This window comes from Pieris rapae, chromosome 15, assembly GCF_905147795.1.
Source record: "Pieris rapae chromosome 15, ilPieRapa1.1, whole genome shotgun sequence".
NCBI lineage: Eukaryota > Metazoa > Arthropoda > Insecta > Lepidoptera > Pieridae > Pieris > Pieris rapae.
Window position 1 is genome coordinate 5,963,029 of NC_059523.1, and position 24,853 is coordinate 5,987,881.

Sequence of the window (24,853 nt, forward strand, 5' to 3'; positions counted from 1 at the left end):
TTTAGATATGTATTATGTTTATATGTATTTATTAAAACCTATTATACATATATTAACACCTTGACCGATCAAGTAAAGGCCCTTACGGGTCTTACCGTCACCTCGCTGCTAGCCTTAAAAAAATGTTTATTATGCAACAAAAGATAGACAGGCATCACTTATTCCACGTCATTAAATTTGAACCTGTAGGCATCCCTACTCATCGACAAAGAAGTAGTAGTAGTAGGATGTAGGCCGAGGGAAAAAGCCGGCGTAAAAAAACTCTTGATACTCTTTTAAAAAAGCAAATCATCAAACAACACCTATTTTAAAACAAATAAAGCAAATTAATTAGTATAAGCCCACTAGTCCCAGGCCCTTTTATCAACTACATAATCGCTAACTTTATAGTAAGCCTTTTTACATAGCTTATATTCAATACATTTCTTACACTTGTAATGTAAATGTAAATACACTTTAATCATTCACTCACTCACTCACTCACTCACTCACTCGCTCACTCATTAACACCCACACACTTACTCATGCACACACTCAGGTGTGATGATAACGGTTTAAAAAAATAAAAAGAAAACAAAATGGTTAAATAATGATATTTTAAGTAATTATGTTTGTTATGGAACGGCTGGGAACACAGGTATATTTACTTAAAAGGGTTCCCAAATCTTACACTATAAAAAGAAAGATGTACCTACTTAAAATGAATAAAGACTTTTTTATTATTATTACTTATTAAGGCAAAGATAAAAGAGCCTCTGGGATTTTATTAAAGAAGAGCTAAAGGCCTTTATAGCTTAGCTTTTGAAGAGCGTAGCTCCGCCGGACTAGCGCAAGAGCGTCTCCTGTAAGACTCAAACCTTGGCTGGGGACATCGCAGGGTGGTAAATCGCCTAAAGGGCAGTATTGAAGTTTCAGAGTACAGTATCAATATGTCGTGTGAAATCCACGGAATGAAAACAAATTACGTTAAAAAATTTAATTATCACAATTATCTAAACATTAGTAGATTGTAGCTTATCCTGTATCCAGTCCATATAACTGGCAACGGATGAGTAAACTCCGGGCCAGCCATCCCGTCCACAACCGTAACCAAACGAGACTACACCAATGCTGGTCCAGATATCTCCCGTCCTCTTCATCAATGGACCACCAGAGTCACCCTTGCAGGAGTCTTTTGCGAAGATTCCACCAGCACAAAGTTGCTTGTCCCTTAAATATGCTTTAAGTGTTGCGTATTTGTTAACACATTCCCTCTTATCGAACATTGGTATACTGAGTTTAACTTTCACTGGACTGCTTTTTCCTGGAAAATATTTTAGTTTTTATGTTTTACGTAGTAATTATACTGTTTCTCTCTTATTTAATGTATCATATTTCTTGGAAATAATCGCAAAGTCGTAATTTAGTTATTTTGTCGTAATTTAGTTATTTTGTGTATAGTTGTTTTGTCTGGTTGTTCAGCCGAATCGGGATTTGAACAACCGGACAAAACAACAACCAGAATAATGATACAATTTAACGCAACATTATTGAACAAAAACATTACATGAATAAAGGTGGAAATACATTTTAAATTAATTGACTATTATTTTATTAATATTGACTCTCAAAACATTGGAAAACACAGAATTCATCATAGTAACTAATTATTTGATCATACAACAGGAAAATATATATAAATATGTTGAGTCGTGTTATGATTGCTTGATGTATTTTTCCTGGAATCAATTTTACATAAAATTAGTTTTACTTTTATTTCGTGTTTATTCGACTGTTTATTAATATTCAGGTTTTCAAATCTAAAAATATTAAAAAACATTTCATATTTTTCAATTGTTTTTTAAATCTATCATAAGATATATATAGACAACACCTTTAATAAACTGACTTAAACTTAAACCTTTTTTTAGTTTAGAAACCTGGTAAAGCAAAACATTTTACATCAAGAAACCAGTACAGCAGTGCTGAATGACCTTGAATGAAAGATGAGTAGTGTAAAATTACCTTCCAAGGTTTTGCCCCATCCTGCAACCAGTACTTCATCACCAACTGGCGGCAACGGTTGTTGGTAGTCTGGCAGGCAGATTGGCGAAACGAAATCTAAAAAATAATATCGACTTTAAAATTGGTTTTCCCTTACAAAAATCTCACATAATCGATTCATACAGATACTATGTGACATATACTTGGCTACGTCAGTGCGACGTCCAAAAGTAGGGTGATAGAAACCTATCATATCCCTTTTATATAAATTGATAAATACATACAAGCTTCATTGCAAATTAATACAAAAAAGAATACTGATATTTTTTAGTGAATTTTATACATCTTAAGAAAATTTGGGCACGTGTGGAAAAGTATGTAAATGTAAATTATATAAAAGTTATTTTACATTATTTAGCGAAATTTATAACGTTGGAGAGAGAAATTGTTAATTAATGAGTCGACATTATCAGGTGCGCTAACAAGTAATGGTTATATGCACTCAGCGTTTCATTATCCCTAATTAGTGAAAATGATCCGTTTACACCATTTTATATTTAGAAAACTACCGTTAATAATATAAGCTTACCATAGTTTAATATAGCTTAAGTTACCTTACTTTATAAAGTGATTTCTATAGAATTTAAAGTATATCTCATAAATCATTCTAGATATTCTTGAAAACTGTATTAAGTTTCGTACAGTTGTTGTTGTGATTATTGCGATAAGACAGGGATGCTATCGCTGACTTTTTTGTTGGCTTTAAATAAAGTTGGCTCTTGTGGCATGAAATGCGTTCTTTCGGTCCGCTGGACTGAAAAGTATGGAAATACCAAAATTCTGACCAGTCATCTCTTGGTTGCATTCGACACGAAATTCTGGTCAGTTTGCTTGCCTTTAAAATTCATCAATTTGATACTATGACGAAATCGGAATCCAATACCTAATTTAAGGCCATACGATGCAGTAACGTTGCGGCAATTATTTCTATCTAGATAAATCAAGACATCGTGTAAATAAAATAAATACCTGAGTATCGAGCCCTCTTAGTCAATCTGACGAGGGCAATATCGTCTGGTCTGCTATTATCAGAATCGGAGAAGCCAGAGTGAGGGTAGGCAGCTTGAACGAGTATCTCTTGAACAGGTTCTGCACAATCATCAGCTAAGCAATCTAAATCTGTTTGTGTGTCATACTCGCCAAGGCGAACGCGTTCTCTGAAAAATATTTATTTCTATTTAGTCTTAAGTCGCTCTACCATATGAGTTTATTTTAATTTTATTTGTTTCCGTTTCATCGTGTTAAAATTATTTTCGTGCGTGCAACCGGCTCCATCGAATTATAAGACGTTGTCACGTCAATAACGCTCAGTTGTTCAAGTTCACATGGTATGACAACGACTGTGGCTGCCTTGCTATAGGATATAATTTTTGGTCTCAAAAATATAATAGTAAGAACCATGTCAGACGTTGTTAGTAGTTTTTCAAATCATTTATTACTTACAATTTCCCAACCACGGTAAGAATTTGTCCGGTCACGCAATGAGCAGCAGTTAAGACATATCGGTGATTGAAGAGGACCCCACCGCATTGATATGTCACTTTATCATTTTTGGTGCCTAAAATGTTATTAATTTTATTTTGGCCGTTAAGTTAATTGTAATGGGCAATGATAAAAATACATTTATGTGTCTCATAGAACACATTAATGCCATAAAGGGACCACTCCGTCACCAAATCTCGAAGGACGTAAAGGTGTTTCATAATTTTGGTAGAATCATCTGTTTAGTTTCCAATACGCACGCGAAAAGCATTCTTTCCCAGCAAACGATAAATTATCGTTTCTGTTACATAAAGTACTTGATTTAATGTTATAAAAGTGATGGCACATATATGACTTGATAATACAACTTCATACATTTTGGTGTGTATTCATTAAATTGCTTTAAAATTTAGTGAAAACAATAACATGAACAAAAATCTTTTAGGTCTGGGAGCAAGCCTTAAGGGACTCTGGCCAGTGGCGTAGCTAACTTGGGTGGCACCTGAAGTTGGTGGTCACCCCATCGAAAGTAAAAAGCAATAAATTTTATATGATAAGGGACATGGATCATTTATTAAAAGATCGCGAGTATAGGATTAGGAATCCATCACGACAGCGTCAGGCTATTTTGCTGGAATCCCCGAATTCAACATAGAGCTGATCTAGTGCCAGTGGAGGAATCCCTAATAAATAAATTTTTATGCTAGCGATATTTTTTTTATACATTGTTCTTAAAGTTAAGAGACCGGGTGAGTCTCACCCCAAGAAAGGTGACACCTGGTGCCGACCACCGCCCTTTTTATAGGTGCCGCCTAAGGCTTTTATAATTGCAGGCTCCCACCATATGGTTCTACCTATAATATGACCGTGATGCCATTGACAAAAAAGGAAATTTTGAAATTATTTCCAATTCAATCTTATGAATGCTTAGTTACTTACGGTATCCTAATAACGCCATCCAAGGGAACTCATCGAGATCAGCAATTATGCCTCCAAAGATCCTGTCACTCCTTTCAATACCACATTTACCACGGCGTTCTGGAAAGGAGTCCTCACGAACTGTAGGATCTACATCTGCATCTGGTGGAAGCGTTGGACGAGGCCGTATCTGTTACGGTTTGCAAAATTGTAGTATTTATATTTGATAAGATCTTGTGTTGTCGGATCAAATAGAAAAATAAAGTAAGAAGGGATACAATACACATGTTCTAGATTCTAATATAATTCTTTAAGGTTTTAAAAACTGCTTAACTTAAAGAATAATAATAATATTTATTAATGCATGTAAATAATTGTTATTCTTCTTTTGAGGGATAATTATTGTTTATGTGAGACTGATGCCTGCTAAAGGTTAGAGCACCTGTGTTACAAGAATGCATTATTGTGTTGACGATTACCAATATAATACTTTCGATATAAATGATAAGGCCTGCTTACAGCACCGCTATAATACTTTATTGATGATTAAAAATACTTTTATGAAAGGGCTTTATTAAGTATGCATATAACAAATTACGTATTCATGGATACCATAAAGATTTTTACAAAGCATACGTGGTGGACGTATGCTTTGTAACTCTTTCATCTTTTTCGTAAAAAATAATAATATTTAATAAACTAACCGTTGGAGTAGCTGGTGTCTGTGAGGGTAAGGGACCACAGCAAACGTAAGGAATGCTTCCATCAAAACCACACTGTGATTTCCGAAGAAAGTTTTGTGTATATGCAGATAAAGGTCGCTGCGCAAATGCAGCTAAATACTCAGGGCAGTCATAAAGTGATATGCAGTTACTGGTCCGGCCGAGCGGTGTAGTACATTGATCTGAAACTGATGATGTTTCCCAATATTATTTACATTTCGGGTATTTGACTATATTGAAAAATGGAAATCGTAATTTGTATTTGACTATTTTTTTACAGTGGTATCTGTATATAAAAAAACTTGTCCATTCATTTAGTAAATGATTAGACCACATACATGAACCAAATACCTAAAAAATATGAATGTTACCTTATTACGTAGTATGCAAAACAAATAAGGGTCAGATCTGTACAGAAATCCAATTTTTTAAATTTAATTAATTTTATATTAAACCTTTTGAAATCTACGCAGAATTATGTGATAAAATACGCAAACACTTGCAAGATAACATTTGATCTGTGATCTATAGCATTATGACATCTTAATTGCACAACTAGTCTTCCGGTGTTCATACAGAAAAACTAAAAAAAACATCCTATGGAATATGTATATTTTGAACCTGGTAGACCGAGGCTAACATATCCATCGATGATGGTGATGATGTCGATTAATGTCTGACTTCTTTATTAAAGATTACAAGTTCATCATAGATTCAATCGTACCATAGATTCAAACTAAGTAATGCTATACATGCAATATTTATTAATACAATCACAAATGGCACAAACATGTTTCAGTATTAATACGAGTTATTTTTATATAACAATTAACTTGGAGTCGCATGAGAAAAAACATGTTTTGAATACGGCAATTTGGAATTACCAAGATTTTATTGCTTTGATAATAATCGTTGTTTATATAATATCAATTAGCTAGTCTTTATCTAGCTTGTCTTTAAGCAACTAAGTTTAGTTGTTGATCTGTTATTTCAATTTCGTCCAAATAATACAATAGAACTTGGAAAAGCTTGGCAAGTAAACTATTCGTCAGAATTGACATTAAACACCTCACATACAACTCATATATTTATATAAGAATTACTTTTAAAAGTCCTAATTATTTAATATAATTTATTGCTCTTTGAGTAATTAGAACATGTAACACAAAAAAGTAAAGTCACGGATATCATCTGGTCAACATAGCCCAGTGTTGCGATAACCCTATTCTGCTCATATAAAGATTGTTTGTATTAGAAACTGTATTAAATGCAAATATAACAAATAATCGATCTTTAATTACTTACATGCGCTATCCGCAATTAAAAACAATCCTAATATCACAATGAAACACTTCATTTTAAATTTAATTACGCAGTCATCACTAAACAAATAAATAACAGATATTATAAAGAGATCGCGCCTTGTTCAGACCGCGGAGTAGTACTGGATCTTAGAGGTCATGTACACTATATTTTATGTATATGTGTATCTATATTGATTACGGTCCGCACAATAAACTATCGTATGCAATGCCTGTAAATAATGTTATTTGTCGGAGAATGTCACTGAATTTTGTTATAATTTTAATTTATTACAAGTATTAAAAAAAAACATTTAATTTGTTTTTGCTCTGAAATGCATAATAAAATAAACAAAAAATATTTTGTTATTACTGGGTCACCCTTTTACTTTTTTTGATATAACAGGGTAAGTAGTAGGTAACAGTTAGGGCTCATCTGATTTTAAGTGATAGTGTCCATGGACCCACACAATGCTAGAAGGCTCGCGAGTTCGTTGCCGGCTTTTTAAGAATCGGTACTCTTACTTTTTGTGGTTAATAATGCTTTAGGAAATGTAGTAGTAAAGTAAAATTGCTATTATTATAAAAACTTAATTACTTGCATACAATAAAAATAATTGCAGAATAAGTTTAAACGAAAGAGGCGTAAGTCGACACATTCTTACAAGCTCTCGTTAGTAAATAGATTAAAAAGGTTAAAAATACTAGTTTGAAGGTATAACCAAACAGCTGCAGAATTAATTTTTCTGATCCTATATATACAATTTTCATGTCGCTATAAGAAAATAATAAAGAATACAAAAAATAATTTTATTATTAAATAGTGTAATACTTGTTAGCCTGACCGTACAAACGAATGCGTCAGCGGACTAACCAGTTTTATTCTGACCGCTTCTTGTATTTACATGAAATATTTTCCTCTATCTAAGATGAAACTTTTGGCCATGTGAAGATAGGTAAATCATTCAAATATATAACGTAGTTTAGACTATATTTTTTTACTCTTATATAAAAAAATTAAATAAATCTGTGGCGCTACAACGGCCTCAGATTTCTGAAACTCTTTCATGATCATATTTAAATATAATAGGCAAGTAGGTGATTAGCATCCAGTGCCTCAACACGTCGACGACTTTTTGGGTCTAAGACATGTCGGTTTCCTCGCGATATTTTCCTTCACCGTTCAAGCAAATGTTAAATGCGCACATAGAAAGAAAGTCCATTGGGGTCCGGGGATCAAACCTACGACCTCAGATATGAGAGTGAGACTCTTGAACTCTCGTTGAAGCCACTAGGCCAACATTGCTCTCTAATACAAAAAAATACATACAAATACGATAATATGAGTGCTGTAACATATAATGCGTTTTACTTTTTTTTTATTTTATTTTTTATTTTATTTTTATTTTATTTATTTGGTGCACAAAACACATTATAATCTTTACAAAAATAAACTTAAAACTTTTGATTTCTTTTAGCGTTATTGATAAAACATTTTAAATTAACAGCTTATCTCAATGTATATATTGTCGGATTTCGTTCATAACAAGTAAATCAAACTTTTTTTTTGGACTTAATAAGTGGATTATAATTAGTATAAACATTCTTTTTGTAATTTCGTTCCAAACATGGACTAACGACAATAATACTATATAAGTAGTAGTATATTAAGCAAAACTTATAATTACATTTTAAGACTAAATGATTCAGCCAATAAATATGTGATATATGATAAGTTTATTTAAAAAAAACATAAATGTATAATTAATAAGATGGAATTCCAATGTCATTTCTCATTCACCGGGGTCTCCCCAAAGCCAAGTATATATATATTTTTTTTATTTATCCTATTTACTTGGACAAGGTAAAACTTCACATGTTTTGAAAGGAGAAAAACATCTTATTCTAGCCAGGCCATTTAGCAGTCAGTGTTACACTGATAACCTGTGGATGGAATACTAAAGGCGTTATAGGAACCAAAACTGCCAGTATTATTATTATAGTCATTTATTTATTGTATACATAAACTGAAATAGAATAGAATTTGTTGTCAAAACACAATCTGGACACGGATTTAATTAATTAACTTTTACACAAGGCCAGTGATGTATACACTATAACATTATAACCGATATATATACAGCCGATATACAGCTGACATATAGCCGATATATATACATATCTTATATCTTTAAACGAGCAATTCTTGTATATATATATATATATATATATATATATATATAATTGGAATCTCGGGATCATCGGGGATACGGGGGGTTTCGGGAGCGATAAATCGATCTAGCTAGGAATAAATGATAGAAAATAACAAAAACGTGTTTGAGAAGTCCCAATTCAAACTGAAAAATGTATCTTCCTGACATCTATCGGCAAATAATAATACTATTTTTTTTAAATTGCTTTATCGACACAACAACACTAAAGCTATTCCGGCATATATAATCTATATTGTTCATATTTCATTATTTTATTAGTATGTTATTCGTACTTATATATAATTTCCAAAAACACAATTTATAAAAAAATAAAAATACCGAGCAAAGCTCGGCCATCCAGGTACTACAATTAAATGAAGACGACGTCTGATTAGCATAAATTTTGTTACGCATAATTTAATGTTGATTTATCTAATTTTTTTTTTAATTAAATTTTTTTTCTTGTTATATAAGTAAGAATAGATTGTATATCATCATGTTTTATATTAATTCGATATTATTTGGTGTCGTAGCAATTTATATGTAAGTTTAAAAGCAAAGCTAAATTTTATCACTCACACTTACTGTAATCGGTAATCGACCTAGTGCCCAATCAGTCGTTTTCTACGGAACTGGGGCGCAATTTCCTCAATTCGCTTAAGGATTAACATCATTAACTTTCGTGTTCCGACTACTAATTGTGTTCAGCCCCCCCATTTCACTCGTCATTTGATTATTTTCTCGTCATCTATGCGATAGATGTTGTTTGATTTATATTACGTTGAAAGCTGATTATCATGTGGCAATATGAAATTTGTATTTATTCATTCCAAATGTTTTCCACCGCTCTTTATAGAACTTATTCCTTATAAGAGTTGAACAAACTATATACGTAGTCAGTCATTGATTTTTTAGAGTAATGCATCTATCATCTTGACTATGCATCCTGCATTACCGTCAAACATAATTCAACTAATAATTTATTGTGGCCCCAAAAATTTTACAAAATAATAATAAAATACATAACAAAATAGAAATAGATAACACTTGGGAACTAATACAAATACATGTTTACTGCATCAATGGTTGCAGGTGACAAATAAAGTAAATAAAACTAAAGAATATTATATATGTATGTTATTATTAGGTATGTTATTTGAAATATTCCATATCAAAACGTTACTTATTGTCATAAACAGGATATATTAATTAATTATTATTAATTTAATGTTATTGAGGAAACTTTGTTTTCCTTATCTATTTATAAGTATGCGTTCTACGTATGATTTGTATTTTGATTCTACATTAATCATCTGGTCCAATTAAATTAACTGACAAGCACTTTAAGACTTTTGCTACACAACTCTAAATTGGAGTATTATCATAAATTACTTAGACATAAAAACATTTCATAGTTAATTCGATTTCTAGTAGAACACTAAAGAATATTTCGCTTCAATATTAAATGTAACTGCAAGTCCCAACACAGCAAATCGGTGTCTCGTAAGTGAATCACGTACAAACGGACAGACGGACCGTGTAGATACAAGCAATGAATAATATAAATTTTGCAAAATTAGAAAATTAAATTAACATAACTTTCTTTAGCTAGAAATGTAGAAAACTGTTAATATCATACATATCATGGTTTAATAGTCCCCAAATGTGTGGAAGGAAGATAAATTCATTTATTTCGTTGACGTTCGAAACGACCGGAGTATTTTTTTTTTTAATTTTACTTTACTACTCTGCCATCGTGTCCAGAGTCTTTATATATATCACATTTTTTTCCAACAAACAAAAAAAATACATTTCACTGCTACCATTTGTGAAATAGTGTATTGGAAGTGTTACGCGTCGGGAAATACGCCCCGACTACATCGGTTAATATTTTTACCGGACCGACCGGAGTATTACGTGAGCATGCGCATGATCGTCTGTTTTATTTGCTCATCAAAGGATGTTGATATCATTAGTTATAACCTATAAAATCGTGCCGTTCATGTTAATTTGTCGCCTGCCTTGTGAAGTTAAATCATACACTTAACTAAAATAAATTAATAAATTTGTATTGATTTCCATAATTTGTTGTTGACTCTTCACAAGTCCACATAATGAAGTGCATATAGACCTGGGCTAGAGAAGCCTTTTTATACTTCTTCCATTTAAAATACGAATATAGAATATATTCTAGTAGCACGTACAGTCTACAGTATAGAGATAATACAGCATTTGGGTGACATCAAAAAACTATCATTGTGTGAGACGATTAAAGTTAGATGATTATAGAAATGGTTATAGTTTGTATTTAGTGTACCTTAATTTTAAAAAAAAATTCTTAGTAAGTTCCTGGCACAATTTTTAATATGTGTTTATAATATATATTGTATTTTATTAACATAACTTTTGCACATTTAAAGAAAACACTTTTTTAACGGATTGAAGCAATGTATATATATTATATAAATTTATAATTATTTTAAATAATAATAAAAACGTTTTCGACGTTTCGCGTGCTTTACTGCGTGCGTGACCATGCTTCAATCCGTTGAGAAAGTGTTTTCTTTAAATATATTTATAGTTTCAATCCAAACTAGGTGCAATAGATCAATATCAGAGTCAGTACAAATATCAGACGCGTCCACCATGCGCTATAAATTATACTTAAGCCCCATCGATTATATCGTGACATAACGATAGTGACAGAACTCCGATGCAACCATATTTCAATATTCTATAAGTCAGTCCATGATTGTATTTTTCTGAAAATGGAGATTATTTGGTTTACGTTATTAAATGGATACTTTAAAAAAACAATAATCGGTAATTGACGTTGTTATTAATAGCCTTATTTTTTTCCCCTTGCAGGTGCCTGGAAGAATTCGCAAAAGCGATAAGGACTGCTAACTTCTTCATTATTAAACTATTTTAATTGTACTGTACTTTGTGCAACCAGTGTAAATTAAAAAAAAATATTTCTTTTCTCATAACTCTCGCTTGGAATATTAAAGGAAAAAATACGAATTTTTGTATAAATTTTATTGAAATATTAGTAATTAATAGCTATGAAAATGCCAAGAAATGATTCTCTTTCTTTCTTTGGGTTTTGAACCCAGCGTTTCTATCTATATATATAAAAGAAAGTCGTGTTAGTTACACCACTTATAACTCAAGAACGAAAGAACAGATTTGAGTGAAAATTGGTATGGAGGTAGCTTAGAGCCAGGAGACGGACATAGGATACTTTTTATCCCGTTCGACAGCGTTCCTGTGGGACTTGACATGAAACGTCAGTCACTATAAAAAGTGGTATAACAAATAAGAATCAGACTTGGAATAATAAAACGCAAATGATAGCTATGTAATTGACGTATAATGACAGCTATGTAATGACGTATATATGACAATTTGATATTTGTAAGAAATCAATATTCAAAATATTTCTATTAAATAAATACGTTTAATTATTTTTACAATTTACAATTCAATTATAATGATAGTGCTATTGCCCATTCGTATAAACAGTGAAGAGAACTATAAAACTCGGTATTGTCGTATGTATACAGTTCATCCAAAGAATGATGAATGTTTCTATTTGTTGTTGTTGTCGAATGACGCATTTAATCGAGTATTGGAACGGGAACGTGAATATGATCACCAGGAATTAGATTTAGTAGTTCAAACGAATGTACCCCTGTTGAAATACCAACAAAAGGAAGTTTATGATACTTTAATGAAGGCAAACGATGATGAAAATGGTGGTTTATATTTCCTAGATGCCCTTGGTGGAACTGGCAAGACATTCCTCATGTCATTAGTTTTAGCAACTGTTCGGGCGAGATCCAACATAGCGGTTGCAGTTGCTTCTTCTGAAATAGCAGCCACATTGTTAGAAAGATGCCGTACGGCTCATTCAGAATTAAAATTACCGTTAAATCTTCAAACTATTGGAGAACCAACGTGTAATATTGCAAAACACTCAGCAATGGCCAAAGTTTTAGCGGCATCGAAAATCATCATCTGGGACGAATGCACAATGGCGCATAAACGTGCATTGGAAGCACTTAACCGAACATTAAAAGATTTACGCAATGAATCGAGATGTTTTGGAGGAGCAATGATTTTACTGTCTGGCGATTTCCGCCAAATACTGCCAGTAATTCCAAGATCTACGGCTGTCGACGAAATAAACGCTTGCCTCAAATCGTCAAATCTATGGCGCTATGTGACGAAACTGCAGCTGACAACAAACATGAGAGTTACATTGCTTACTGATAAAAAAGAAGAAAAAGAATAAAGATGTAGATGACCTGAACTACATAATGGTATGCGTTTGGTGGTTAGAAAATTGAAGAACAATGTAATTTACGCTACGATAATGATAGGAAAATTCAAAGGTGAGGAAGTTCTTATTCCGAGGATCCCGATGATCCCAACCGATATGCCGTTTGAATTTAAAAGACTTCAATTTCCGATACGTCTTGCATTTGCCATGACCATCAACAAATCACAAGGCCAATCCTTAAAAGTTTGTGGTTTAAATCTAGAACATTCATGTTTTTCCCATGGTCAATTATACGTGGCATGTTCACGGGTCGGAAGACCATCAGCGTTGTTTGTTTTTGCGCCTGATAATAAAACAAAAAATGAAAAAATGTGTATCACAAGGTACTTAAGGGAAGAGCAACCTATGTACTAAAATACAGAAATAATAATGAATGATTAATGTAGGTATTTAATTTTTTTGTATTTTTTCCAATAAAAAAACCCAAACTGCTTATTTATTGCCATTAAGGCGGAACAAAGTTCGCCAGGTCAGCTAGTTTACTTATAATAAAACAGATGAATGCAATACAATGGGGCATTACTCCCATGCATATTTCAAATCCTAAAATAATTATTAATTTAGATAAATGTGTGCGACCATACATTAAAATCTTATTAATAAAACAAAATGAATGTAAGTGACCCTTTTAGATATTATGTTGAATGATAATTATTTAATTTAAAGTAGTGACTATGTAGTTTGTAGATAAACAGAGAATACAAATGTCCGAGGGAAAAACCCATATTATCATAATTTACACAAACAGTAAAATAACTTACATAAACATTACAGATTATGTTCCCAACAATTCTTTAAATTACTAATTATATTACGACTTTCTGAGGAAAAAAGAAACTTTAGAACAAAGTGAATTCTTTTAATTAAACTACACTTCCCTATTACCGAACGATGTCACGCCAGCAACAGTTACCTAATTTTTAAATTCTATTACCCACATCATGGTTGTCATACTAAAAGGTATAATACACATACAGTACATAGCTCATGAAAGCAGATTGATTACATTTCAAGCACGTTTTAATAAATCCGATAATATATCAGTACATCTCTATTAATCGAAGCTTACAAACTGCAATTAGAGACCCAAACATTAATGATGTTGAATACTTTTTCGCTAAAAGGTTTTTTCGAAGTGCCTTGTATTGATAGTTGATACAAACGAGCACAGTCGTTGAATGTAACAGTAGTAATAAATCTCAAAAGTTTAGATTGTTGGCACTGTAACTTTGGGGCCTCATTTATAATAGAATTACAATATCATAATTATTTGGATTGAATGTGAGTTAAAAATAAACAAAAGTGAACTCGAAGAAAGTTTAAAATAAAGCGGTTATATGTTTATGCAAAAAAAATATTTTGCGTATTTAAGAATGCTCTATAACTTCGGCTTTGTAATAAATAAAAAAGTTTTTATTCATTTTAAATTTTCTTTCCTAGGTGTAAGATTTATAAACCCTTTTAAGTAAAAAATACCTGTGTCAGGGTTCCCAGCTCTTCCATAAACTTAATTAATTCTTAATTACTTAAAATAATTACATTATTTAACCTATTTTATTTATCTTTTTTCAACCGTTATCATCACGCCGGAGTGCATGAGTAAGTGTGTGGGTGTAAATGTGTGAGTGAGTGAATGAGTAAAGTGTATTTACATAGTAGGTCACAAAAGCAGCTGTAACACTGCATAGGGTGTTTTTTTTAAATGGAATCTCGGTGTTGGCCTCGGTTTTGGCGAGCTTAGCTCAGCCAGAAAGGGTGGGGTCCCCGCGACTCGCGCAAGGGCGTCTCCTGTGAGACTCGAACCTCGGCTTGGGCCGGGGGGGTCAATCGCCTGAAGGGCAGGACGGAAGCTCACTGAAGTGAGCGAAGTACGTAGTAAAGTTCCTCGCCTTCCCCAGTGAAGGCAGTTTTTAACCCTAGTGTGTTTATTCCTACGGCTATTATTTTTGGCCGCGCGGGCGGCTTTTAATTTGTTGTTGGCTAGTGTAATTCCTCCTGCGAGCCTTTTTAGTCGGGAAGGGGTAGTTATTGATGATTCTCATGAAACGCGACTGTAGCACATGTAGCCGGTGGATATGCGAGAGGGCACTGTGCGCGAAGACAACGCTAGCGTAAGTCATGCACGGTCGGATGCAGGCCTCGTACAAGGTCAGCTTGTGTCTAAGGGACATGTGACTCCTTTTATTAAGGAGGTAATAGAGGCGAGAGAGGACAAAAGCGGCCTTCTTGCGAACGGACGAAAAGACATGCCGCTGTCGAGCGTGACTCCTAGATATTTGACGGACATTGCCAGGGAATGGCTTGTCCGTATAGGTTGACCTCTTTTTTGAGGAGAAATTTTTCCTGAGCAATAGCATCACTGGGGTTGGATCCGAGATTGTCAACCGCTGTCTTTATCGTATCTGATGTCTGAGCATCTACTGGCCCGAAAAGATCTCCAACAAGCAACTTAGGAAGCACCGAGAAACACCGATTAGCCAGCTGGTCAAGCGATCCCAATCATATCTCCAAGGAGGCACTTGATTGGAACCCGTACGAAAAGAGGAAGCCAGACCGTCTCAAGTAAACGAGTAGGTGAATGAATTTTCAGAGTACAGTATCAATATATCGTGTGAAATCCACGGAATGAAAACAAATTATATTAAAAAAGTTAATTATCACAATTATCTAAACATTAGTAGATTCTAGCTTATCCTGTATCCAGTCCATATAACTGGCAACGGATACGTAGACTCCTGGCCAGCCTTTCCTTCCACAACCGTAACCAAACGAGACTACACCAATGCTGGTCCAGATATCTCCAGTCCTCTTCATCAGTGGACCACCAGAGTCACCATTGCAGGAGTCTTTTGCGAAGCTTCCCCCAGCACAAAGTTGCTTGTCCGTTAAATATGCTTTAAGTCTTGCGTATTTGTTAACACATTCCCTCTTATCATAAATTGGTATACTGAGTTTAACTTTCACTGGACTGCTTTTTCCTGGAAAATATTTTAGTATTTATGTTTTACGTAGTAATTATATTGTTTCTCTATTTAAGATTGCTCTCATTGAATGTATCGTATTTCTTGAAAATAATCGCAAAGTCGTAATTTAGTTTCCTGCCCAATCGGGATTTGAACATCAGTTGGATATGCTGACAACCAGAATAATGATACAATCTAAGGCAATATTATTGAACAAAAACATTACATGAATAAAGGCGAAAAATACATTTTAAATTAAATGTATATATTGACTCTCAAAACATTGGAAAACACATAATTCATCATAGTAACTAATTATTTGATCATACAACAGGAAAATATATATTAATATGTTGAGTTGTGTTATAATTGATTGATGTATTTTTTCTAGAATAAGTTAGACATAAAATTAGTTTCACTTTTATTTGGTGTTTATTCGTCTGTTTTTTTATTTTCAATTGTAGAAATACAAGTATAAACTCTTTGTGTAAAAGGTAAACCTTGCTGAAAATGTATATTTGTTTACAGAGCATTCTTTATTTCAGACGGGTTTTCAAATTTAAAAATATAGAGATATACTAGCGGATCCGACAGACGTTGTCCGGCCTATACGTCTTTAATTTGAAAATTTCAAACTTTTTTTAATAAGCTAAAACATTCTGGACCATTTTGATGAAAATTATTATTCAAATGTTATGACAATATCTAACGATCCAGCACATGGTCTACAATAACACAATGATAACAAAACTTTTTTTTAATTTGATCGCAGCGCTAACTGTCGGGACAGACTAAAATTTAAATTCGAATATTATTTAAAATTTGACAGTGCGATGGTAGCGCCGTCTTTCGGATCCAATGTAAAACATTCAAAAATCAACAACTACTAATTTATTCTCGAATCTCCACGAACACACACAAAAAATTTTATCAAAATTTGTCCAGTCGTTTAGGAGGAGTTCAGTCACATACACACGCACACAAGAAATATATATATTAAGATATATAGACAAGACCTTTCAAATCAAATCAAATCAAAATATCTTTATTCATATAGGTAAACATGTACACTTATGAACGTTAAGAAAAACAAAATAATTTATTTTTAATTTACATTCACACCCAGTTCGCAAGTCAAGGGCGTAGAGCGGGTAAGAAGAAATGGCAAGAAACTTTGCGCCACTCTTTTCAATCGCCAAGTTTTTAATACAAACTGTTTGAACTGGAGCAAATCAATCCCGAGGATTTGCATCATTTAAGTATTCGTCACATTTATAAAAGGCTTTATTAATTAATTTACTTTTAACAAAGGCTTTGAATTTATTTAGTGATCGTTCTCTAATTTCGCTTGGGAGTTTAATAAACTGACCCAAACTTTCCTCGCGGGAACCGTTTAGTTTAGAAACCTGGTAAAGCAAAACATTTTACATCAAGAACCAGTACAGCAGTGCTGAATGACCTTGAATGAAAGATGAGTAGTGTAAAATTACCTTTCAAGGTTTTACCCCATCCTGCAACCAGTACTTCATCACCAACTGGCGGCAACGGTTGTTGGTAGTCTGGCAGGCAGATTGGCGAAACGAAATCTAAAAAATAATATTGACTTTAAAATTGGTTTTCCCTTACAAAATCTCACATAATCGAATAATACAGATACTATATGACATATACTTGGCTACGTTAGTGCGACTTCCAAAAGTAGGGTGATAGAAACCCGTTTATATAAATTGATAAGTACGAGGCATATTCAAAAAATAAGGGCCGTTCGCTTATATTTCAGAATCGACAAGTCATAACACGTTTAAACTTGTACATATATGTACATGCACTACTCGTGCAGTTATTTCAGGTGTTGTTTGGAGTCCACATCTCGAATGCCTCTATCTTCTTTCGATTCGCTGCACGAATTGAGCAGGACTCAAAGGCATGGAAAAAACAAAATTCTGAAGAGTCAGCTCTTGGTTGCATTCGACACGAAATTCTGGTCAGTTTGCTTGCCTTTTAAATTCATCAATTTGATACTGTGACGAAACCGGGGGCCAATATCTAATTTTAGAGCGCGGCCATACGATGCGGTAACGTTGCGACGCCGCACCGCAATTATTTCTATCTAGATAAATCAAGACATCGTGTAAATAAAATAAATACCTGAGTATCGAGCCCTCTTAGTCAATCTGACAAGGGCAATATCGTCTGGTCTGCTAATATCAAAATGGGAGAAGCCAGAGTGAGGGTAGGCAGCTTGAACGAGTATCTCTTGAACAGGTTCTGCACAATCATCATCTAAGCAATCTAAATCTGTTTGTGTGTCATACTCGCCAAGGCGAACGCGTTCTCTGAAAAATATTTATTCCATTTAGTCTTCTTAGGTCGCTCTACAATATGAGTTTGTCTTAATTTTATCTGTTTGCATTTCATCGTGTTTAAATTGTGTAGGAAATATTTATAAAGCCCGTTAGGTACAAAATGAGAATTTCTACAATTATTTAGTAGACCAGTGCCGAAGCCTTCAAAAATAGTAAAAAATGAAAAAAAATTACAGTAGGATGAAACCCATTAGAAATGCAGGGGAATATGATCAAAATGAAAGGAAAAATAAATTACGGTCGATCCGAGTTCGGGAAGTGGGAGGGGGGTGACTTTTAAGGGGGAAAAATTGTTTATCTTGATTTCCGGCGAAACTACCAGTCCTATGGAAAAAAGTTCAATGGCAAAGTTGTAGGTCATAAAAAGATCTACAACTTTGGTATTTACAATTTTTTCACATAACCTCAAAATTTAGGTGAAAAATTCAAAAAACCAAGTTTTTGGTTTTTTATTTATATCTTTTTTAAAAAGTTTCTTTTTTCTACGAAATTTGGTGAAAACTTACCTTATTATGTCCCAAATATACAGTAATTTATTTGATTAAAAATATTTATTTTTTTGCCTCATTTTAACTTAATATCAAAAAAGCACCCTAATTTTCAATCGAAAATTCTGACGTCAAAATTTCAGCTTTTTTCAAAAAGTTTGGGGGCTTTTTGTTCGTTGAAATATCTACTTTCTGATGGTGTAAAAAAAATATACATTACTATAGGAAATATTATTAGAAAATGCAAAAAATTGAAAAAACCTCAAATTCGAAAATTTTCTTTTAATTATGTACAATTTTGAGGTATTTATTAAAATTTACACTTTAATTACTCAAAAAACGTAAGATTTCATGCTTCATTGATAAACGAAAAAATTGCAAATTAAAATATACTTCTATAATTAACAAACAAATAAGTTAATAAAGTTAATATTTAATAAGACATCTACAATATTTTGAAAAAGTTGTAGAATCTTCTGTATTAAGAATTTTGAATTTTTCTTTGAATAAAGTAAATTTCTCACAAATCACTTAGAGTAACTCAGCCTGCAGGTGTATTTTTAAAAACGATGTTGTACACTACTCTGTATCTCGAATACTGGCTAACGGTTTTTACAGCTGCTACGAAATAGCAGGTAGCAGTAAGGCCCAGACCCTCCTAGGTCCAGCCCCACTTCTCAATGAAATAACTTACACTGGGCTAAAATTCACCGAAGGTCACTCAGGTATATAAATTATCTTAAAACAGCAATAAATAGGCATCTACAAATATTATTTACAGAAGATTCTACAACTTTTTCAAAATATTGTAGATGTCTTATTAAATATTAACTTTATTAACTTATTTGTTTGTTAATTATAGAAGTATATTTTAATTTGCAATTTTTTCGTTTATCAATGAAGCATGAAATCTTACGTTTTTTGAGTAATTAAAGTGTAAATTTTAATAAATACCTCAAAATTGTACATAATTAAAAGAAAATTTTCGAATTTGAGGTGTTTTCAATTCTTTGCATTTTCTAATAATATTTCCTATAGTAATGTATATTTTTTTACACCATCAGAAAGTAGATATTTCAACGAACAAAAAGCCCCCAAACTTTTTGAAGAAAGCTGAAATTTTGACGTCAGAATTTTCGATTGAAAATTAGGGTGCTTTTTTGATATTAAGTTAAAATGAGGCGAAAAAATAAATATTTTTAATCAAATAAATTACAGTATATTTGGGACATAATAAGGTAAGTTTTCACCAAATTTCGTAGAAAAAAAAAAACTTTTTAAAAAAGTTATAAATATAAAACCAAAAACTTGGTTTTTTGAATTTTTCACCTAAATTTTGAGGTTATGTGAAAAAATTGTAAATCCTAAAGTTGTAGATCTTTTTATGACCTACAACTTTGCCATTTAACTTTTTTCCATAGGACTGGTAGTTTCGCCGGAAATCAAGATAAACAATTTTTCCCCCTTAAAAGTCACCCCCCTCCCACTTCCCGAACTCGGATCGACCGTAATTTATTTTTCCTTTCATTTTGATCATATTCCCCTGCATTTCTAATGGGTTTCATCCTACTGTAATTTTTTTTGGTTTCAAAAATTATCGACACTGGTCTATAGAGGTAAGACACGATTTAGAAATGCTTTTAATTGCTAAATACATTTTTATAACACAACATGTTTGACACAACATGATTATAATATTATTTACATAACCATTTCTTCTGGAGGACTTTCTCACTTACACAGGGACAGAATCGCCGTATTAGTATGTATGGTCTTAGTGGTCACAGGGGTTCGAACGCACAACCTCAGTTTAGTATTCTAGACTAACCAGTATTTGGTATCGCAATTATAACTGCCTTAAAAAAAATCGGTCGTCTGCAAACTCGGTTTACTGACGATAGTTGAATGTGACGTCATCATAAGAAAATACTGACGGAATGCTTGCATTTTCCAAAATACATATAAATAATCTCTTCTCTATATAGGATATAGAGAAGGAGGTTAATAGAAATCACAATTGAATGAATTGCGCTCGTTCAGCGCTCTCGCTTGCACTTCAGCCTTGAATGGAACGCCTCAAAGCGAGGTAACGCCACACCCACACGCCGCGTCAACTTTATTTAGTGCATGAAGCCGGCTCCATCGAATTATAAGACGTTGTCATGACAACAACTGAGCGTTTTTATCATGACAAAAACGCTCAGTTGTTCAAGTCCACATGGTATGACAACGACTGTGGCTGCCTTGCTATAGGATATAATTTTTGGTCTCAAAAACTTAATAGTAAGAACTATCAGACGTTCTAACCAGACGTTCTCAGTAGTTGTTCAAATCATTTATTACTTACAATTTCCCAACCACGGTAAGAATTTTTCCGGTCACGCAATGAGCAGCAGTTAACACATATCGGTGATTGAAGAGGACCCCACCGCATTGATATGTCACTTTATCGCTTTTGGTGCCTAAAATATTATTAATTTTATTTTGGCCGTTAAGTTAATTGTAATGGGCAATGATAAAAATACATTTATGTGTCTCATCAAACACATTAATGACATTAAGGGACCTCCGTCACCAAATCTCGAAGCAAAAGTTTTTAGAAAATGGATACGATAATATCTCTTACAGCACTAGGACGTAGGTGTTTCATAATTTTGGTAGAATCGTCTGTATAGTTTCCAATACGCACGCGAAAAGCATTTTTCCCAGCAAACAATTATCGTTTCAGTTACATAAAGTACTAGTGTTATAAAAGTGATAGCACATATGTGACTCGATAATACAACTACGTACATTTTGGTCTGTATTTATTAGATCACTTTGAAATTTAATGAAAACAATAACATGAATAAAAATCTGTGGTGCTACAACCTTTTAGGTCTGGGAGCAATTCTTAAGGGACTTAGACCAGTGGCGTAGCTACTTTGTGTGGCACTCGGTGCAGAAGCTACATAGAGCTGATCTAGTGCCAGTGGAGGAATCCCTGATAAAGAAATTTGTATGCTAGCGATTTTTTTTTGTTTGAACATTGTTCTTAAAGTTGAGAGACCGGGTGAGTGTCACCCCGAAAAAGGTGACACCCGGTGCCGACCGCCCCGCCCTTTTTATAGGTGCTGCCTAAGGCTTTTATAATTGCAACCTCCCACCATATATGGTTCTACCCTATAATATGACCGTGATGCCATTGTCAAAAAAAGAAATTTTGAAATTATTTCCAATTCAATCTTATGAATGCTTAGTTACTTACGGTATCCTAATAACGCCATCCAAGGGAACTCATCGAGATCAGCAATTATGCCTCCAAAGATCCTGTCACTCCTTTCAATACCACATTTGCCACGGCGTTCTGGAAAGGAGTCCTCACGAACTGTTGGATCTACATCTGCATCTGGTGGAAGCGTTGGACGAGGCCGTATCTGTTACGGTTTGCAAAATTGTAGTATTTATATTTGATAAGATCTTGTGTTGTCGGATCAAATAGAAAAATAAAGTAAAAAGGGATACAATACACATGTTCTAGATTCTAATATAATTCTTTAAGGTTTTAAAAACTACTTATTTTAAAGAATAATAATAATCTTTATTTATTTTCTCACAAACTTCATACATGATAAATTACAACTATTTATTAATGTATGTAAATAATTGTCAAGCATACGTGGTGTACGTTTGCATTGTAACTCTTTCATCTTTTTAGTAAAATATAATATTTTATTTATTTCAAACATACACACATTATATTTACAGCCTATGCCGATACGACAATGTGGAGAAACATTTAATAAAAATATAATAATGTCCATAAAAATTAGACACATAATTTACACAATATCGCCTATGTGAATTCACTCTGCGAACACACATTTAGTAAGCGCAACGTCCTGGATAACGGGGATCTGTGCAACTGGTTCTTGCCTTTGGTATCACAAATAACCTAGGCGTTCGCCGTCGCATATATGCTATTTATGAACTAACCGTTGGAGTAGCTGTGTCTGGTGTCTGTGACGGTAAGGGACCACAGCAAACGTAAAGAATGCTTCCATGAAAACCACAGTGTGATTGTTGAATAAAGTGTCGTGCATAGGCAGATAAAGGTCGCTGCGCAAATGCAGCTAAATACTCAGGGCATTCATAAACCGATATGCAGTTACTGGTCTGGCCGAGCGGTGTAATACATTGATCTGAAACTGATGATTTTTCCAAATATTATTTACATTTTGGGTATTTGACTATATTGAAAAATGGAAATCGTAATTTGTATTTGACTATTTTTTTACAGTGGTACCTGTATATAAAAAAAACTTGTCCATTCATATAATAAATGATAAGACCACATACATAAACCAAATACCTAAAAATATGAATGTTACCTTATTAAGTAGTGTGCAAAACAAAAAGTATCAGATCTGTACAGAAATCCTATTATTTAAATGTAACTTTGAGTGCTTTTTTGTTGTTCATCTTAAATTAAGCTTAGATATCGGAAACAGAAATCGTAAATTTTATGCATTATCAAAAGCTCAAAATTTGAGAGCTGCCATTAGTGGAGAGCATATAGTCTTTAAAGTAATAGTAGTTATTTAAAATTAAAGCTGATAACATACGTAAGGTTTTTGATGCCAAATAAATATCCTAAAACAACGATCAAAGACATAAAGAGCTTTTTTTGCAAAAAAAACACTTAAACCTTTTGAAAAAAAAAAATATATATATATATATAATTATATATATTATGTAACAATTAACTTGGAGTCGCATGAGAAAAAACATGTTTTAAATACGGCAATTTGGAATTGCCATTCAAGCTTTGATATTAAAATAATCGTTGTTTAAATAAAATCAATTAGCTAGTCTTTAACCTTTAAACAACTAAGTTTAGTTGTTTACCTCTCAATTCGATTTCGTCCAAATAATACAATAGAACTTGGAAAAGCTTGGAACGTAATCTAATCGTCAGAATTCACTTTAAACACCTCATATACAACTCACATATTTTAAAAATTAAAATTAAAAAACTGTTAATAAGTCCTTATTATTTAAAATAATCGCTCTTTTAAAGCCTAGTTTTGCGATAACCCTATACTGCTCATATAAAGATTGTTTGTATAGAAACTGTATTAAATAAAAATATAACAAATAATCGATCTGTAATTACTTACATGCGCTATCCGCAATTAAAAACAGTCCTAATATCAAAATGAAACACTTCATTTTAAATTTAATTACGCAGTCATCACTTAACTAATTAATGATAGATATTGTAAAGAGATCAGACCGCGGTGTAGTACTGAATGTTAGAGGTCATGTACACTAATTTTTATGTATATGTGTATCTATATTCGTTACGGTCGACACAATAAACGATCGCATGCAATACCTGTAAATAATATAGTTTGTTGGAGAATTTCTCAGAATTTTGTTATAATTTTAATTTATTACAAGGATTGGAAAAAAAATTTTTTTTTGCTCTGAAATGCATAATAAAATAAACAAAAATATTTTGTTATTTCTGACTCACCCCTTTACTTATTTTGAACAGGGTACAACCGGGAAGTAAGGCTCATCTGATGTTAAGTAGGCGAGCCTTTGGCCTCACACAATGCTTGAAGGCTCGCGAGTTCGTTGCCGGCTTTTTAAGAATCGGTACTCTTACTTTTTGTGGTTAATAATGCTTTACGAAATGTAGTAGTAAAGTACAATTGTTATTATTATTAAAACTTAATTACTTGCATACAATAAAAATAATTGCAGAATAAGTTTAAACGAAAGACGCGTAACTCGACATATTCTTACAAGCTCTCGTTGGTAAATAGATTAAATAGGTTAAAAATACTAGTTTGAAGGCATAACTATACAGCTGCAGAATTAATTTTTCTCATCCTATATATACAATTTTCATGTCGCTACAAGAAAATAATAAAGAATACAAAAAATAATTATATTATTAAATAGTGTAATACTTGTTAGCCTGACCGTATAAACGAATGCGTCAGTGGATTAACCAATTTTATT

General features: G+C 32.9%; 1 protein-coding gene across 3 annotated transcripts; it reads right to left on the reverse strand.

Moving 5' to 3' along the window:
- Positions 1-961: 961 nt before the first annotated feature.
- LOC110996754 (phenoloxidase-activating enzyme 1) lies at positions 962-24,117 on the reverse strand. 3 transcript variants are annotated; one of them, XM_022264580.2, is made up of 7 exons: positions 24,001-24,117; positions 5,148-5,353; positions 4,465-4,633; positions 3,487-3,601; positions 3,013-3,200; positions 2,005-2,100; positions 962-1,303 (listed from the first exon to the last, which is right to left on the reverse strand). In XM_022264580.2, the coding sequence occupies exons 1-7, from the start codon at positions 24,050-24,052 to the stop codon at positions 993-995; spliced, it is 1,137 nt and encodes a 378-aa protein (XP_022120272.2). In that variant the 5' UTR covers positions 24,053-24,117; the 3' UTR covers positions 962-992. The 3 variants fall into 3 exon arrangements, with proteins under 3 accessions (XP_022120272.2, XP_022120271.2, XP_045487325.1); XM_022264579.2 differs by lacking the exon at positions 24,001-24,117 and adding an exon at positions 6,471-6,627; XM_045631369.1 differs by lacking the exons at positions 962-1,303; positions 2,005-2,100; positions 3,013-3,200; ... (1 more) ...; positions 4,465-4,633; positions 5,148-5,353 and adding exons at positions 15,666-16,002; positions 17,478-17,573; positions 18,136-18,323; ... (1 more) ...; positions 22,089-22,257; positions 22,817-23,028.
- Positions 24,118-24,853: the final 736 nt, after the last annotated feature.